Source organism: Chiloscyllium punctatum, chromosome 1, assembly GCF_047496795.1.
Source record: "Chiloscyllium punctatum isolate Juve2018m chromosome 1, sChiPun1.3, whole genome shotgun sequence".
NCBI lineage: Eukaryota > Metazoa > Chordata > Chondrichthyes > Orectolobiformes > Hemiscylliidae > Chiloscyllium > Chiloscyllium punctatum.
The window spans coordinates 179,098,643-179,118,112 of record NC_092739.1 but is presented as its reverse complement, the minus strand read 5'-3'; the positions used below and the strand labels follow the sequence as shown (position 1 = coordinate 179,118,112).

Below are 19,470 nucleotides of genomic sequence, written 5' to 3'. Positions count from 1 at the left end.
TGTGTGTGGGGACACAGGGACAGTATTATTGTGGATCCTCTCATTGCGGGGACACAGGGACAGTATTATTGTGGATCCTCTCTGTGTGTGGGGACATAGGGACAGTATTATTGTGGATCCTCTCTGTGTGTGGGGACACAGGGACAGTATTATTGTGGATCCTCTCTGTGTGTGGGGACACAGGGAGAGTATTATTTTGGATCCTCTCTGTGCGGGGACACAGGGACAGTATTATTGTGGATCCTCTCTGTGTGTGGGGACACAGGGACAGTATTATTTTGGATCCTCTCTGTGTGTGGGGACACAGGGACAGTATTATTGTGGATCCTCTCTGTGCGGGGACACAGGGACAGTATTATTGTGGATCCTCTCTGTGCGGGGACACAGGGACAGTATTATTGTGGATCCTCTCTGTGCGGGGACACAGGGACAGTATTATTGTGGATCCTCTCATTGCGGGGACACAGGGACAGTATTATTGTGGATCCTCGCAGTGTGGGGACACAGGGACAGTATTATTGCGGATCCTCTCTGTGTGTGGGGACACAGGGACAGTATTATTGTGGATCCTCGCAGTGCGGGGACACAGGGACAGTATTATTGTGGATCCTCTCTGTGCGGGGACACAGGGACAGTATTATTGTGGATCCTCTCTGTGTGTGGGGACACAGGGACAGTATTATTCTGGATCCTCTCTGTGTGGGGACACAGGGACAGCATTATTGTGGATCCTCTCTGTGTGTGGGGACACAGGGACAGTATTATTGTGGATCCTCTCTGTGCGGGGACACAGGGACAGTATTATTGTGGATCCTCTCTGTGTGTGGGGACACAGGGACAGTATTATTGTGGATCCTCTCTGTGTGTGGGGACACAGGGACAGTATTATTGTGGATCCTCTCTGTGCGGGGACACAGGGACAGTATTATTGTGGATCCTCTCTGTGCGGGGACACAGGGACAGTATTATTGTGGATCCTCTCTGTGCGGGGACACAGGGACAGTATTATTGTGGATCCTCTCTGTGCGGGGACACAGGGACAGTATTATTGTGGATCCTCTCTGTGTGTGGGGACACAGGGACAGTATTATTGTGGATCCTCTCTGTGTGTGGGGACACAGGGACAGTATTATTGTGGATCCTCTCTGTGTGTGGGGACACAGGGACAGTATTATTGTGGATCCTCTCTGTGCGGGGACACAGGGACAGTATTATTGTGGATCCTCTCTGTGCGGGGACACAGGGACAGTATTATTGTGGATCCTCTCTGTGTGTGGGGACACAGGGACAGTATTATTTTGGATCCTCTCTGTGTGGGGACACAGGGACAGTATTATTTTGGATCCTCTCTGTGCGGGGACACAGGGACAGTATTATTGTGGATCCTCTCTGTGTGTGGGGACACAGGGACAGTATTATTTTGGATCCTCACAGTGCGGGGACACAGGGACAGTATTATTTTGGATCCTCTCTGTGTGGGGACACAGGGACAGTATTATTGTGGATCCTCACAGTGCGGGGACACAGGGACAGTATTATTTTGAATCCTCGCTGTGTGGGGACACAGGGACAGTATTATTGTGGATCCTCTCAGTGCGGGGAAACAGGGACAGTATTATTTTGGATCCTCGCAGTGCGGGGACACACGGACAGTATTATTTTGGATCCTCGCAGTGCGGGGACACACGGACAGTATTATTGTGGATCCTCTCTGTGTGCGGGGACACAGGGACAGTATTATTTTGGATCCTCTCTGTGTGTGGGGACACAGGGACAGTATTATTTTGGATCCTCTCATTGCGGGGACACAGGGACAGTATTATTGTGGATCCTCTCTGTGTGCGGGGACACAGGGACAGTATTATTGTGGATCCTCTCTGTGTGTGGGGACACAGGGACAGTATTATTTTGGATTCTCTCTGTGTGGGGACACAGGGACAGTATTATTTTGGATTCTCTCTGTGTGGGGACACAGGGACAGTACTATTTTGGATACTCGCAGTGCGGGGACACAGGGACAGTATTAGTTTTGGATCCTCGCAGTGTGGGGACACAGGGACAGTATTATTGTGGATCCTCTCTGTGTGTGGGGACACAGGGACAGTATTATTGTGGATCCTCTCTGTGTGTGGGGACACAGGGACAGTATTATTGTGGATCCTCTCTGTGTGTGGGGACACAGGGACAGTATTATTGTGGATCCTCTCTGTGTGGGGACACAGGGACAGTATTATTGTGGATCCTCTCTGTGTGTGGGGACACAGGGACAGTATTATTGTGGATCCTCTCTGTGTGGGGACACAGGGACAGTATTATTGTGGATCCTCTCTGTGTGTGGGGACACAGGGACAGTATTATTGTGGATCCTCTCTGTGCGGGGACACAGGGACAGTATTATTGTGGATCCTCGCAGTGTGGGGACACAGGGACAGTATTATTGTGGATCCTCTCTGTGTGTGGGGACACAGGGACAGTATTATTGTGGATCCTCTCTGTGTGTGGGGACACAGGGACAGTATTATTGTGGATCCTCTCTGTGTGTGGGGACACAGGGACAGTATTATTGTGGATCCTCTCATTGCGGGGACACAGGGACAGTATTATTGTGGATCCTCTCTGTGTGTGGGGACATAGGGACAGTATTATTGTGGATCCTCTCTGTGTGTGGGGACACAGGGACAGTATTATTGTGGATCCTCTCTGTGTGTGGGGACACAGGGAGAGTATTATTTTGGATCCTCTCTGTGCGGGGACACAGGGACAGTATTATTGTGGATCCTCTCTGTGTGTGGGGACACAGGGACAGTATTATTTTGGATCCTCTCTGTGTGTGGGGACACAGGGACAGTATTATTGTGGATCCTCTCTGTGCGGGGACACAGGGACAGTATTATTGTGGATCCTCTCTGTGCGGGGACACAGGGACAGTATTATTGTGGATCCTCTCTGTGCGGGGACACAGGGACAGTATTATTGTGGATCCTCTCTGTGTGTGGGGACACAGGGACAGTATTATTGTGGATCCTCTCTGTGTGTGGGGACACAGGGACAGTATTATTGCGGATCCTCTCTGTGTGTGGGGACACAGGGACAGTATTATTGTGGATCCTCTCTGTGCGGGGACACAGGGACAGTATTATTTTGGATCCTCTCTGTGCGGGGACACAGGGACAGTATTATTGTGGATCCTCTCTGTGTGTGGGGACACAGGGACAGTATTATTTTGGATCCTCTCTGTGCGGGGACACAGGGACAGTATTATTGTGGATCCTCTCTGTGCGGGGACACAGGGACAGTATTATTGTGGATCCTCGCAGTGCGGGGACACAGGGACAGTATTATTGTGGATCCTCTCTGTGCGGGGACACAGGGACAGTATTATTGTGGATCCTCTCTGTGTGTGGGGACACAGGGACAGTATTATTGTGGATCCTCTCTGTGTGGGGACACAGGGACAGCATTATTGTGGATCCTCTCTGTGTGTGGGGACACAGGGACAGTATTATTGTGGATCCTCTCTGTGCGGGGACACAGGGACAGTATTATTGTGGATCCTCTCTGTGTGTGGGGACACAGGGACAGTATTATTGTGGATCCTCTCTGCGCGGGGACACAGGGACAGTATTATTGTGGATCCTCTCTGTGCGGGGACACAGGGACAGTATTATTGTGGATCCTCTCTGTGCGGGGACACAGGGACAGTATTATTGTGGATCCTCTCTGTGCGGGGACACAGGGACAGTATTATTGTGGATCCTCTCTGTGTGTGGGGACACAGGGACAGTATTATTGTGGATCCTCTCTGTGTGTGGGGACACAGGGACAGTATTATTGTGGATCCTCTCTGTGTGTGGGGACACAGGGACAGTATTATTTTGGATCCTCTCTGTGCGGGGACACAGGGACAGTATTATTTTGGATACTCTCTGTGTGTGGGGACACATGGACAGTATTATTTTGGATCCTCTCTGTGCGGGGACACAGGGACAGTATTATTGTGGATCCTCTCTGTGCGGGGACACAGGGACAGTATTATTGTGGATCCTCACAGTGCGGGGACACAGGGACAGTATTATTGTGGATCCTCTCTGTGCGGGGACACAGGGACAGTATTATTGTGGATCCTCTCTGTGTGTGGGGACACAGGGACAGTATTATTGTGGATCCTCTCTGTGCGGGGACACAGGGACAGTATTATTGTGGATCCTCTCTGTGTGTGGGGACACAGGGACAGTATTATTGTGGATCCTCTCTGTGTGTGGGGACACAGGGACAGTATTATTGTGGATCCTCTCTGTGTGTGGGGACACAGGGACAGTATTATTGTGGATCCTCTCTGTGCGGGGACACAGGGACAGTATTATTTTGGATCCTCTCTGTGTGGGGACACAGGGACAGTATTATTGTGGATCCTCTCTGTGTGTGGGGACACAGGGACAGTATTATTGTGGATCCTCTCTGTGTGTGGGGACACAGGGACAGTATTATTGTGGATCCTCTCTGTGCGGGGACACAGGGACAGTATTATTGTGGATCCTCTCTGTGTGTGGGGACACAGGGACAGTATTATTTTGGATCCTCTCTGTGTGTGGGGACACAGGGACAGTATTATTGTGGATCCTCTCTGTGCGGGGACACAGGGACAGTATTATTGTGGATCCTCTCTGTGTGTGGGGACACAGGGACAGTATTATTGTGGATCCTCTCTGTGTGTGGGGACACAGGGACAGTATTATTGTGGATCCTCTCTGTGCGGGGACACAGGGACAGTATTATTGTGGATCCTCTCTGTGTGTGGGGACACAGGGACAGTATTATTGTGGATCCTCTCTGTGTGTGGGGACACAGGGACAGTATTATTGTGGATCCTCTCTGTGTGTGGGGACACAGGGACAGTATTATTGTGGATCCTCTCTGTGTGTGGGGACACAGGGACAGTATTATTGTGGATCCTCTCTGTGTGTGGGGACACAGGGACAGTATTATTGTGGATCCTCTCTGTGTGTGGGGACACAGGGACAGTATTATTGTGGATCCTCTCTGTGTGTGGGGACACAGGGACAGTATTATTGCGGATACAGTGTGTGTAAGTACTCACTTCCGAGCACTGTGTGCCAGTTTGCTCCATTAATAATGTCTCCATACTGTCTGAAGTCATCTCCGTGACAGACACGTCTGTCCTGCTGAGCCATTGCTCGATTGCTCGTTGCGTAGACAAATGAAAGCCAGCGGAAGACACTGTCATCGGCCGTAGGGGTCAGTTTCTTCGGCGTCCCAGTCGGTCGTGCCAAGTCATACGGGTAACTCACCACCATCTCGCCACCATGGAAATTCGCACTCAACACAAACGGGATCTTCCTCATCCAGTTAATCACAGCTCGTGTTTCTGGACCAACCTGCAGACAGGAAGGAACGGGCAAACAGACCGACAGAGCACTTCCCCAGAGAACGGTAACCTGTCCCTGTGCACAGGAACCCTCAGCTCCTCTTCTCCCCGAAATACATCCGCCTGTACCCGGGGACACCTGTACCCCAGTACACCTCTAACCAGGTACACCTGTACCCGGGGACACCTGTACCCCAGTACACCTCTAACCAGGTACACATACAGCTCAGTACACCTGTACCTGAGTACACCTGTACCCCAGTATACCTCTAACCAGGTACACCTGTACCTGAGTACACCTGTACCCCAGTACACCTCTAACCAGGTACACATACAGCTCAGTACACCTGTACCTGAGTACACCTGTACTCCAGTACACCTCTAACCAGGTACACCTGTACCCGGGGACACCTGTACCCCAGTACACCTCTAACCAGGTACACATACAGCTCAGTACACCTGTACCTGAGTACACCTGTACCCCAGTACACCTCTAACCAGGTACACCTGTACCCGGGGACACCTGTACCCCAGTACACCTCTAACCAGGTACACATACAGCTCAGTACACCTTTACCTGAGTACACCTGTACCCCAGTATACCTCTAACCAGGTACACCTGTCCCTGAGTACACCTGTACCCCAGTACACCTCTAACCAGGTACACCTGCATCTCTTCCTACTGCCCCCTCGACCATGACCCCACCCCCCATCACCAAACCATCATCTCCCAGACCATACAGAACCTCATCACCTCAGGAGATCTCCCACCCACAGATTCCAACCTCATAGTCCGGGAACCCCGCACTGCCCGGTTCTACCTCCTTCCCAAGATCCACAAGCCTGACCATCCTGGCCGACCCATTGTCTCAGCCTGCTCCTGCCCCACTGAACTCATCTCTACCTACCTCGACACTGTCCTATCCCCCCTAGTCCAGGAACTCCCCACATACGTTCGAGACACCACCCATGCCCTCCACCTTCTCCAAGACTTCCGTTTCCCCGGCCCCCAACGCCTCATCTTCACCATGGATATCCAATCCCTCTACACCTCCATCCGCCATGACCAGGGCCTCCAAGCCCTCCGTTCTTTCCTCTCCAGACGTCCCCAACAGTACCCTTCAACCGACACTCTCATTCGTTTGGCTGAACTGGTCCTCACCCTTAACAATTTCTCCTTTGAATCCTCCCACTTCCTCCAGACCAAAGGCGTAGCCATGGGCACACGTATGGGCCCCAGCTCTGCCTGTCTCTTTGTTGGCAACGTAGAGCAGTTGATCTTCCGTAATTACACCGGCACCACTCCCCACCTCTTCCTCCGCTACATTGATGACTGCATTGGCGCCACCTCGTGCTCCCGTGAGGAGGTTGAGCAATTCATCAACTTCACCAACACATTCCACCCTGACCTTAAATTTACCTGGACCATCTCTGACACCTCCCTCCCCTTCCTGGACCTCTCCATCTCCATTAATGACGACCGACTTGACACTGACATTTTTTACAAACCCACTGACTCCCATAGCTACCTGGATTACACCGCTTCCCACCCTATCTCTTGCAAAAATGCCATCCCGTATTCCCAATTTCTCCGCCTCCGCCGTATCTGCTCCCAGGAGGACCAGTTCCACCATAGGACACACCAGATGGCCTCCTTCTTTAGAGACCGCAATTTCCCTTCCCACGTGGTTAAAGATGCCCTCCAACGCATCTCGTCCACATCCCGCACCTCCGCCCTCAGACCCCACCCCTCCAACTGTAACAAGGACAGAACGCCCCTGGTGCTCACCTTCCACCCTACCCACCTTCGCATAAACCAAATCATCCACCGACATTTCCACCACCTCCAAAAAGACCCCACCACCAGGGATATATTTCCCTCCCCACCCCTTTCCGCCTTCCGCAAAGACCGTTCCCTCCGTGACTACCTGGTCAGGTCCACAACCCCCTACGACCCACCCTCCCATTCTGGCACTTTCCCCTGCCACCGCAGGAACTGTAAAACCTGTGCCCACACCTCCTCCCTCACCTCTATCCAAGGCCCTAAAGGAGCCTTCCACATCCATCAAAGTTTCACCTGCACATCCACCAATATCATTTATTGTATCCGTTGCTCCCGATGTGGTCTCCTCTACACTGGGGAGACTGGACGCCTCCTAGCAGAGCGCTTTAGGGAACATCTCTGAGACACCCGCACCAATCAACCAAACCGCCCCGTGGCCGAACATTTCAACTCCCCCTCCCACTCTGCCGAGGACATGGAGGTCCTGGGCCTCCTTCACCGCCGCTCCCTCACCACCAGACGCCTGGAGGAAGAACGCCTCATCTTCCGCCTCGGAACACTTCAACCCCAGGGCATCAATGTGGACTTCAACAGCTTCCTCATTTCCCCTTCCCCCACCTCATCCTAGTTTCAAACTTTCAGCTCAGTTACTGTCTCCTTGACTTGTCCGACCTGCCTATCTTCTTTTCCACCTATCCACTCCACCCTCTCCTCTCTGACCTATCACCTTCATCTCCTCCCCCACTCACCCATTGTACTCTATGCTACTCTCTCCCCACCCCCACCCTCCTCTAGCTTATCTCTCCATGCTTCAGGCTCACTGCCTTTATTCCTGATGAAGGGCTTTTGCCCGAAACATCGATTTCGCTGCTCGTTGGATGCTGCCTGAACTGCTGTGCTCTTCCAGCACCACAAATCCAGTATTTGGTTTTCAGCATCTGCAGTCATTGTTTTGACCTGTGTATCCCAGTAGCTGAGTACATCCGCAGCTGAGAATACCTTTTAGCTGGGTACACCTATTCCCGAGTACACCTGTAGCTGAGTATCCGTGTACGTGAGTACATGTGCAGCTGTGTACACCTGCAGCTGAGGAGACTTGTAACTGGGTACACCTGTACCTGAGTACACCTGCAGCTGAGTATACTTGTACCTGAGTATACTTGTACCTGAGTATACTTGTACCTGAGTATACCTGTACCTGAGTACACCTGCAGCTGAGTATACTTGTATACTGAGTATACTTGTACCTGCGTATAGCTGTACCTGAGTACACCTGCAGCTGAGTATACTTGTATCTGAGTATACTTGTACCTGAGTATACTTGTACCTGAGTATACCTGTAGCTGAGTATACCTGTACCTGAGTATATATGCACCTGAGTATACTTGTATCTGAGCACACCTGTAGCTGAGTATACCTGTACCTGAGTATACCTGCAGCTGAGTATACCTGTACCTGAGTATACCTGTACCTGAGTATACCTGTACCTGAGCACACCTGTAGCTGAGTATACCAATACCTGAGTATACTTGTACCTGAGTATACCTGTACCTGAGCACACCTGTAGCTGAGTATACCTGTAGCTGAGTATACCTGTACCTGAGTATACCTGTAGCTGAGTATACCTGTAGCTGAGTATACTTGTACCTGAGTATACTTGTATCTGAGCACACCTGTAGCTGAGTATACCTGTACCTGAGTATACCTGCAGCTGAGTATACCTGTACCTGAGTATACCTGTACCTGAGCACACCTGTAGCTGAGTATACCAATACCTGAGTATACTTGTACCTGAGCACACCTGTACCTGAGCACACCTGTAGCTGAGTATACCTGTACCTGAGTATACTTGTACCTGAGTATACCTGTACCTGAGCACACCTGTAGCTGAGTATACCTGTACCTGAGTATACCTGTACCAGAGTATACATGCACCTGAGTATACTTGTATCTGAGCACACCTGTAGCTGAGTATACCTGTACCTGAGTATACCTGCAGCTGAGTATACCTGTACCTGAGTATACTTGTACCTGAGTATACCTGTACCCGAGCACACCTGTAGCTGAGTATACCAATACCTGAGTATACTTGTACCTGAGCACACCTGTAGCTGAGTATACCTGTACCGGAGTATACCTGTACCTGAGTATACTTGTACCTGAGTATACCTGTACCTGAGCACACCTGTAGCTGAGTATACCTGTACCTGAGTATACCTGTAGCTGAGTATACCTGTACCTGAGTATACTTGTACCTGAGTATACTTGTATCTGAGCACACCTGTAGCTGAGTATACCTGTACCTGAGTATACCTGCAGCTGAGTATACCTGTACCTGAGTATACTTGTACCTGAGTATACCTGTACCCGAGCACACCTGTAGCTGAGTATACCAATACCTGAGTATACCTGTAGCTGAGTATACCTGTACCTGAGTATACTTGTACCTGAGTATACCTGTAGCTGAGTATACCTGTACCTGAGTATATATGCACCTGAGTATACTTGTATCTGAGCACACCTGTAGCTGAGTATACCTGCAGCTGAGTATACCTGTACCTGAGTATACCTGTACCTGAGTATACCTGTACCTGAGCACACCTGTAGCTGAGTATACCAATACCTGAGTATACTTGTACCTGAGTATACCTGTACCTGAGCACACCTGTAGCTGAGTATACCTGTAGCTGAGTATACCTGTACCTGAGTATACCTGTAGCTGAGTATACCTGTAGCTGAGTATACTTGTACCTGAGTATACTTGTATCTGAGCACACCTGTAGCTGAGTATACCTGTACCTGAGTATACCTGCAGCTGAGTATACCTGTACCTGAGTATACCTGTACCTGAGCACACCTGTAGCTGAGTATACCAATACCTGAGTATACTTGTACCTGAGCACACCTGTACCTGAGCACACCTGTAGCTGAGTATACCTGTACCTGAGTATACTTGTACCTGAGTATACCTGTACCTGAGCACACCTGTAGCTGAGTATACCTGTACCTGAGTATACCTGTACCAGAGTATACATGCACCTGAGTATACTTGTATCTGAGCACACCTGTAGCTGAGTATACCTGTACCTGAGTATACCTGCAGCTGAGTATACCTGTACCTGAGTATACTTGTACCTGAGTATACCTGTACCCGAGCACACCTGTAGCTGAGTATACCAATACCTGAGTATACTTGTACCTGAGCACACCTGTAGCTGAGTATACCTGTACCTGAGTATACCTGTACCTGAGTATACTTGTACCTGAGTATACCTGTACCTGAGCACACCTGTAGCTGAGTATACCTGTACCTGAGTATACCTGTAGCTGAGTATACCTGTACCTGAGTATACTTGTACCTGAGTATACTTGTACCTGAGTATACTTGTATCTGAGCACACCTGTAGCTGAGTATACCTGTACCTGAGTATACCTGCAGCTGAGTATACCTGTACCTGAGTATACTTGTACCTGAGATTACTTGTACCTGAGTATACTTGTACCTGAGTATACCTGTACCTGAGCACACCTGTAGCTGAGTATACCAATACCTGAGTATACTTGTACCTGAGTATACCTGTACCTGAGCACACCTGTAGCTGAGTACACCTGCAGCTGAGTATACTTGTACCTGAGTATACCAATACCTGAGTATACTTGTACCTGAGTATACCTGTACCTGAGCACACCTGTAGCTGAGTATACCTGTACCTGAGTATACCTGTACCTGAGCACACCTGTAGCTGAGTATACCAATACATGAGTATTCTTTTACCTGAGTATACCTGTACCTGAGCACACCTGTACCTGAGTACACCTGCAGCTGAGTATACTTGTACCTGAGTATACCTGTACCTGAGCACACCTGTAGCTGAGTATACTTGTACCTGAGTACACCTGCAGCTGAGTATACTTGTACCTGAGTATACCTGTACCTGAGCACACCTGTAGCTGAGTATACCTGTACCTGAGTATACCTGTACCTAAGCACACCTGTAGCTGAGTATACCTGTAGCTGAGTATACCTGTACCTGAGTATACCTGTACCTAAGCACACCTGTAGCTGAGTATACCAATACCTGAGTATACTTGTACCTGAGTATACCTGTACCTGAGCACACCTGTAGCTGAGTACACCTGCAGCTGAGTATACTTGTACCTGAGTATACCAATACCTGAGTATACTTGTACCTGAGTATACCTGTACCTGAGCACACCTGTAGCTGAGTACACCTGCAGCTGAGTATACTTGTACCTGAGCACACCTGTAGCTGAGTATACCAATACCTGAGTATACTTGTACCTGAGTATACCTGTACCTGAGCACACCTGTAGCTGAGTATACCTGTACCTGAGTATACCTGTACCTGAGCACACCTGTACCTGAGTATACCAATACATGAGTATTCTTTTACCTGAGTATACCTGTACCTGAGCACACCTGTACCTGAGTACACCTGCAGCTGAGTATACTTGTACCTGAGTATACCTGTACCTGAGCACACCTGTAGCTGAGTATACTTGTACCTGAGTACACCTGCAGCTGAGTATACTTGTACCTGAGTATACCTGTACCTGAGCACACCTGTAGCTGAGTATACCTGTACCTGAGTATACCTGTACCTAAGCACACCTGTAGCTGAGTATACCTGTAGCTGAGTATACCTGTACCTGAGTATACCTGTACCTAAGCACACCTGTAGCTGAGTATACCAATACATGAGTATACTTTTACCTGAGTATACCTGTACCTGAGCACACCTGTACCTGAGTACACCTGCAGCTGAGTATACTTGTACCTGAGTATACCTGTACCTGAGTACACCTGCAGCTGAGTATACTTGTACCTGGGTATACCTGTATCTGAGTATACCTGTAGCTGAGTATACTAATACCTGAGTATACTTGTACCTGAGTATACCTGTACCTGAGTATACATGCACCTGAGTATACTTGTATCTGAGCACACCTGTAGCTGAGTATACCTGTACCTGAGTATACCTGTAGCTGAGCATACCAATACCTGAGTATACTTGTACCTGAGTATACCTGTACCTGAGCACACCTGTAGCTGAGTATACCTGTAGCTGAGTATACCTGTACCTGAGTATACCTGTAGCTGAGTATACCTGTAGCTGAGTATACTTGTACCTGAGTATACTTGTATCTGAGCACACCTGTAGCTGAGTATACCTGTACCTGAGTATACCTGCAGCTGAGTATACCTGTACCTGAGTATACCTGTACCTGAGCACACCTGTAGCTGAGTATATCAATACCTGAGTATACTTGTACCTGAGCACACCTGTACCTGAGCACACCTGTAGCTGAGTATACCTGTACCTGAGTATACTTGTACCTGAGTATACCTGTACCTGAGCACACCTGTAGCTGAGTATACCTGTACCTGAGTATACCTGTAGCTGAGTATACCTGTACCTGAGTATACCTGTACCAGAGTATACATGCACCTGAGTATACTTGTATCTGAGCACACCTGTAGCTGAGTATACCTGTACCTGAGTATACCTGCAGCTGAGTATACCTGTACCTGAGTATACTTGTACCTGAGTATACCTGTACCCGAGCACACCTGTAGCTGAGTATACCAATACCTGAGTATACTTGTACCTGAGTATACCTGTACCTGAGCACACCTGTAGCTGAGTATACCTGTACCTGAGTATACCTGTACCTGAGTATACTTGTACCTGAGTATACCTGTACCTGAGCACACCTGTAGCTGAGAATACCTGTACCTGAGTATACCTGTAGCTGAGTATACCTGTACCTGAGTATACTTGTACCTGAGTATACTTGTACCTGAGTATACTTGTATCTGAGCACACCTGTAGCTGAGTATACCTGCAGCTGAGTATACCTGTACCTGAGTATACCTGCAGCTGAGTATACCTGTACCTGAGTATACTTGTACCTGAGATTACTTGTACCTGAGTATACTTGTACCTGAGTATACCTGTACCTGAGCACACCTGTAGCTGAGTATACCAGTACATGAGTATACTTTTACCTGAGTATACCTGTACCTGAGCACACCTGTACCTGAGTACACCTGCAGCTGAGTATACTTGTACCTGAGTATACCTGTACCTGAGTACACCAGCAGCTGAGTATACTTGTACCTGAGTATACTTGTACCTGAGTATACCTGTAGCTGAGTATACTAATACCTGAGTATACTTGTACCTGAGTATACCTGTACCTGAGTATACTTGTACCTGAGCACACCTGTATCTGAGCACACCTGTAGCTGAGTATACTTGTACCTGAGTATACTTGTACCTGAGTATACTTGTACCTGAGCACACCTGTAGCTGAGCACACCTGTAGCTGAGTATACCTGTACCTGAGTATACTTGTACCTGAGTATACCTGTACCTGAGCACACCTGTAGCTGAGTATACCAATACATGAGTATACTTTTACCTGAGTATACCTGTACCTGAGCACACCTGTACCTGAGTACACCTGCAGCTGAGTATACTTGTACCTGAGTATACCTGTACCTGAGTACACCAGCAGCTGAGTATACTTGTACCTGAGTATACTTGTACCTGAGTATACCTGTAGCTGAGTATACTAATACCTGAGTATACTTGTACCTGAGTATACCTGTACCTGAGCACACCTGTACCTGAGTACACCTGCAGCTGAGTATACTTGTACCTGAGTATACTTGTATCTGAGCACACCTGTAGCTGAGTATACCTGTACCTGAGTATACCTGTAGCTGAGTATACCAATACCTGAGTATACTTGTACCTGAGTATACCTGTACCTGAGCACACCTGTACCTGAGTATACCTGTACCTGAGTATACCTGTACCTGAGCACACCTGTACCTAAGTATACCTGTACCTGAGTATACATGCACCTGAGTATACTTGTACCTGAGCACACCTGTAGCTGAGTATACCAATACCTGAGTATACCTGTACCTGAGCACACCTGTACCTGAGCACACCTGTAGCTGAGCACACCTGTACCTGAGTATACCTGTACCTGAGCACACCTGTACCTGAGCACACCTGTACCTGAGTATACCTGTACCTGAGCACACCTGTAGCTGAGTATACCAATACCTGAGTATACTTGTACCTGAGTATACCTGTAGCTGAGTATACCTGTACCTGAGTATACCAGTAGCTGAGTATACCAGTAGCTGAATATACATGTACCTGAGTATACCTGTACCTGGGTATACCTGTACCTGATTATACTTGTACCTGATTATACTTGTACCTGAGTATACTTGTACCTGAGTATACTTGTACCTGAGTATACCTGTAGCTGAGTATACTAATACCTGAGTATACTTGTACCTGAGTATACTTGTACCTGAGTATTACTGTACCTGAGTATACCTGTAGCTGAGTATACTAATACCTGAGTATACTTGTACCTGAGTATACTTGTACCTGAGTATACTTGTACCTGAGTATTACTGTACCTGAGTATACCTGTAGCTGAGTATACTAATACCTGAGTATACTTGTACCTGAGTATACTTGTACCTGAGTATTACTGTACCTGAGTATACCTGTAGCTGAGTATACTAATACCTGAGTATACTTGTACCTGAGTATACCTGTACCTGAGTATACTTGTACCTGAGTATACCTGTACCTGAGTATACATGTACCTGAGTATACTAGTACCTGAGTATACTTGTACCTGAGTATACCTGTACCTGAGTATACATGTACCTGAGTATACATGTACCTGAGTAAAGTAGTACCTGAGTATACTTGTACCTGAGTATACTTGTACCTGAGTATACCTGTAGCTGAGTATACTAATACCTGAGTATACTTGTACCTGAGTATACTTGTACCTGAGTATACCTGTACCTGAGTATACCTGTAGCTGAGTATACTAATACCTGAGTATACTTGTACCTGAGTATAACTGTACCTGAGTATACCTGTAGCTGAGTATACTAATACCTGAGTATACTTGTACCTGAGTATACTTGTACCTGAGTATACCTGTACCTGAGTATACCTGTAGCTGAGTATACTAATACCTGAGTATACTTGTACCTGAGTATACTTGTACCTGAGTATACTTGTACCTGAGTATAACTGTACCTGAGTATACCTGTAGCTGAGTATACTAATACCTGAGTATACTTGTACCTGAGTATACATGTACCTGAGTATACCTGTACCTGAGTATACTTGTACCTGAGTATACATGTACCTGAGTATACATGTACCTGAGTATACTTGTACCTGAGTATACCTGTACCTGAGTATACATGTACCTGAGTATACTTGTACCTGAGTATACCTGCACCTGAGTATACATGTACCTGAGTATACTAGTACCTGAGTATACTTGTACCTGAGTATACCTGTACCTGAGTATACCTGTACCTGAGTATACTTGTCTCTGAGCACACCTGTAGCTGAGTATACCTGTACCTGAGTATACTTGTCTCTGAGCACACCTGTAGCTGAGTATACCTGTACCTGAGTATACATGTACCTGAGTATACTTGTACCTGAGTATACCTGTACCTGAGCACACCTGTAGCTGAGTATACCTGTACCTGAGTATACTTGTCTCTGAGCACACCTGTACCTGAGTATACCTGTACCTGAGTATACTTGTACCTGAGTATACTTGTACCTGAGCACACCTATAGCTGAGTATACCTGTACCTGAGTATACTTGTACCTGAGCACACCTATAGCTGAGTATACCTGTACCTGAGTACACCTGTACCTGAGTATACCTGTACCTTTAACACCCCAACAATGCCTTCTCTCGCCCTCATAAACACAATCACTGGAGCTGCATGCCCCCAAAACCCAACCCAGAGGTTCCTGGAATCTGTGATGTGCTTTCCCAATGTCTCAGAGATATGTCCCATTTATTGCACCCACTCCATCCACACCCTACAGCGAACGCCTGGTCCCAGGGACCCGAGCATCTGCTTCCCCAAACAACATCCTGCACTGACCAACCTCCCACTGTCTCACTCCAGCAACAGATTCCCTCAGGTGACTTACCGAGGCATTTGGCCATTTGTAATAGGCTGGGATTGGAATGAAGTGATTCGAGATCAGGCTGAGGTCCTCAGCTTCATCCTGTGCATCCCACATGATGGAATTCAGGTCAGCAAAGTTGTGATTGAGATCATAGCCCTGCACCGTGAAACGACCAGTAGCCCAACCACACAACTCTGAGCCCTGCGCAGAACACAGAGTGGTCTGAGTCAATTGACAGGTCAACATCAATCAAACCATTGCACACAGGTCAAAACATCAATCAGAGAGTATCTCCATCACCTCATCTCAAACTAATCCACAGCCCGCTCCACCCATAACACTGCATTCATCTCAAACTAATCCCACAGCCCCGCTGTCTCCCACTGCCCTGTATCAGTCCCCAAACTAATCCACTGCCCCACTCTCTCCCCATTGCCCTGTACCAATCCCCAAACTAATCCCACTGCCCCACTCTCTCCCCATTGCCCTGTACCAGTCCCCAAACTAATCCCACTGCCCCACTCTCTCCCCATTGCCCTGTACCAATCCCCAAACTAATCCCACTGCCCCACTCTCTCCCCATTGCCCTGTACCAATCCCAAACTAATCCCACTGCCCCACTCTCTCCCCATTGCCCTGTACCTATCCCCAAACTAATCCCACTGCCCCACTCTCTCACCATTTCCCTGTACCAATCCCCAAACTAATCCCACTGCCCCACTCTCTCACCATTTCCCTGTACCAATCCCCAAACTAATCCCACTGCCCCACTCTCTCCCCATTGCCCTGTACCAGTCCCCAAACTAATCCCACTGCCCCACTCTCTCCTCATTGCCCTGTACCAGTCCCCAAACTAATCCCACTGCCCCACTCTCTCCTCATTGCCCTGTACCAATCCCCATACTAATCCCACTGCCCCACTCTCTCCTCATTGCCCTGTACCAATCCCCAAACTAATCCCACTGCCCCACTCTCTCTCCATTTCCCTGTACCAACCCACAAACTAATCCCACTGGCCCACACTCTCCCCATTGCCCTGTACCAACCCACAAACTAATCCCACTGCCCCACTCTCTCTCCATTGCCCTGTACCAATCCCCATACTAATCCCACTGCCCCACTCTCTCCTCATTGCCCTGTACCAACCCACAAACTAATCTCACTGCCCCACTCTCTCCCCATTGCCCTGTACCAATCCCCAAACTAATCTCACTGCCCCACTCTCTCTCCATTTCCCTGTACCAACCCACAAACTAATCCCACTGCCCCACTCTCTCCTCATTGCCCTGTACCAACCCACAAACTAATCCCACTGCCCCACTCTCTCTCCATTTCCCTGTACCAATCCCCAAACTAATCCCACTGCCCCACTCTCTCCTCATTGCCCTGTACCAATCCCCAAACTAATCTCACTGCCCCACTCTCTCTCCATTTCCCTGTACCAACCCACAAACTAATCCCACTGCCCCACTCTCTCCCCATTTCCCTGTACCAACCCACAAACTAATCCCACTGCCCACTCTCTCCCATTTCCCTGTACCAACCCACAAACTAATCCCACTGCCCCACTCTCTCCTCATTGCCCTGTACCAATCCCCAAACTAATCCCACTGCCCCACTCTCTCCTCATTGCCCTGTACCAATCCCCAAACTAATCCCACTGCCCCACTCTCTCCCCATTTCCCTGTACCAACCCACAAACTAATCCCACTGCCCCACACTCTCCCCATTGCCCCGTACCAATCCCCAAACTAATCCCACTGCCCCACTCTCTCCCCATTTCCCTGTACCAACCCACAAACTAATCCCACTGCCCCACACTCTCCCCATTGCCCTGTACCAATCCCCAAACTAATCTCACTGCCCCACTCTCTCTCCATTTCCCTGTACCAATCCCCAAACTAATCCCACTGCCCCACTCTCTCTCCATTTCCCTGTACCAACCCACAAACTAATCCCACTGGCCCACACTCTCCTCATTGCCCTGTACCAATCCCCAAACTAATCCCACTGCCCCACTCTCTCTCCATTTCCCTGTACCAACCCACAAACTAATCCCACTGGCCCACACTCTCCTCCATTGCCCTGTACCAATCCCCAAACTAATCCCACTGCCCCACTCTCTCTCCATTTCCCTGTACCAACCCACAAACTAATCCCACTGGCCCACACTCTCCTCATTGCCCTGTACCAATCCCCAAACTAATCCCACTGCCCACTCTCTCTCCATTTCCCTGTACCAATCCCCAAACTAATCTCACTGCCCCACTGTTTCCAAATAGCCCTGTACCAATCCCAAACTAATCCCACTGCCGCACTGTGTCCAAATAGCCCGTACCAATCCCCAAACTGAACCCATTTCCTCACCATCTCCCCATGTCCCTCTACCAAACCCATTCCAACAGAAGGGGACAGAAGCATCACTGAGGAGCATTCTGGGAGAAGTCAGTCCAGTCTGGATTACTCCTTCCTATCGGAAAGATGTTGTGAAACTTGAAAGGGTCAGAAAAGATTTACAAGGATGTTGCCAGGGTTGGAGGATTTGAGCTATAGGGAGAGGCTGAACAGGCTGGGGCTGTTTTCCCTGGAGCATCAGAGGCTGAGGGGTGACCTTATAGAGGTTTACAAAATCATGAGGGGCATGGATAGGATAAATAGGCAAAGTCTTTTCCCTGGGGTCGGGGAGTCCAGAATAGAGGGCATAGGTTTAGGGTGAGAGGGGAAAGATATAAAAGAGACCTAAGGGGCAACTTTTTCACACCGAGGGTGGTATGTGTATGGAATGAGCTGCCAGTGGATGTGGTGGAGGCTGGTACAATTACAACATTTAAGAGGCATTGGGATGGGTTTATGATTAGGACAGGGTTTGGAGGGATATGGGCTGGGTGCAACTAGATTGGGTTGGGATATCTGGCCGGCATGGACAGTTCAATGGGATTTTGTGTAATTCGTGTTTTGGTTAGTGGGCCAAAAGGCCTGTTTCAGTGCTGTGTGACTCTATGACTCCCGACCTATAGCCCTGAATCAATTCCAAACAGAGCCCATGGCCCTACACCCTCTGCACAGTCAGGTCTTGATTGGTGAGGGTGAGATGAAATCAGACATGCTCAACGGCATTAACTGAGGGGCTGAATGGCCTGCTCTGAATTGTTATGTTCTTATGTATTTCACACTCATCACCCCAGGATAACCTATTCCCTCCAAATGCTCCTCCACCTGATTATGAGATTGTTCCTTTGTCTCTCTCTCTCTCTCTCTCTCATTCTCACCTTAGTGTTGGGCAA

At 48.6% G+C, this 19,470-nt stretch overlaps 1 protein-coding gene across 1 annotated transcript in view; it reads right to left on the bottom strand.

Moving 5' to 3' along the window:
- Window positions 1–19,470, bottom strand: part of LOC140480847 (probable carboxypeptidase X1) — an 89,054-nt gene that overhangs the window by 25,796 nt on the left and 43,788 nt on the right. The window contains exons 6-7 of the mRNA XM_072576335.1: window positions 16,208–16,387; window positions 5,099–5,396 (exon numbers count right to left, since the gene is read on the bottom strand). Coding sequence (XP_072432436.1) covers window positions 5,099–5,396; window positions 16,208–16,387 — 478 coding nt within the window. The remainder of the gene's footprint in view (window positions 1–5,098; window positions 5,397–16,207; window positions 16,388–19,470) is intronic.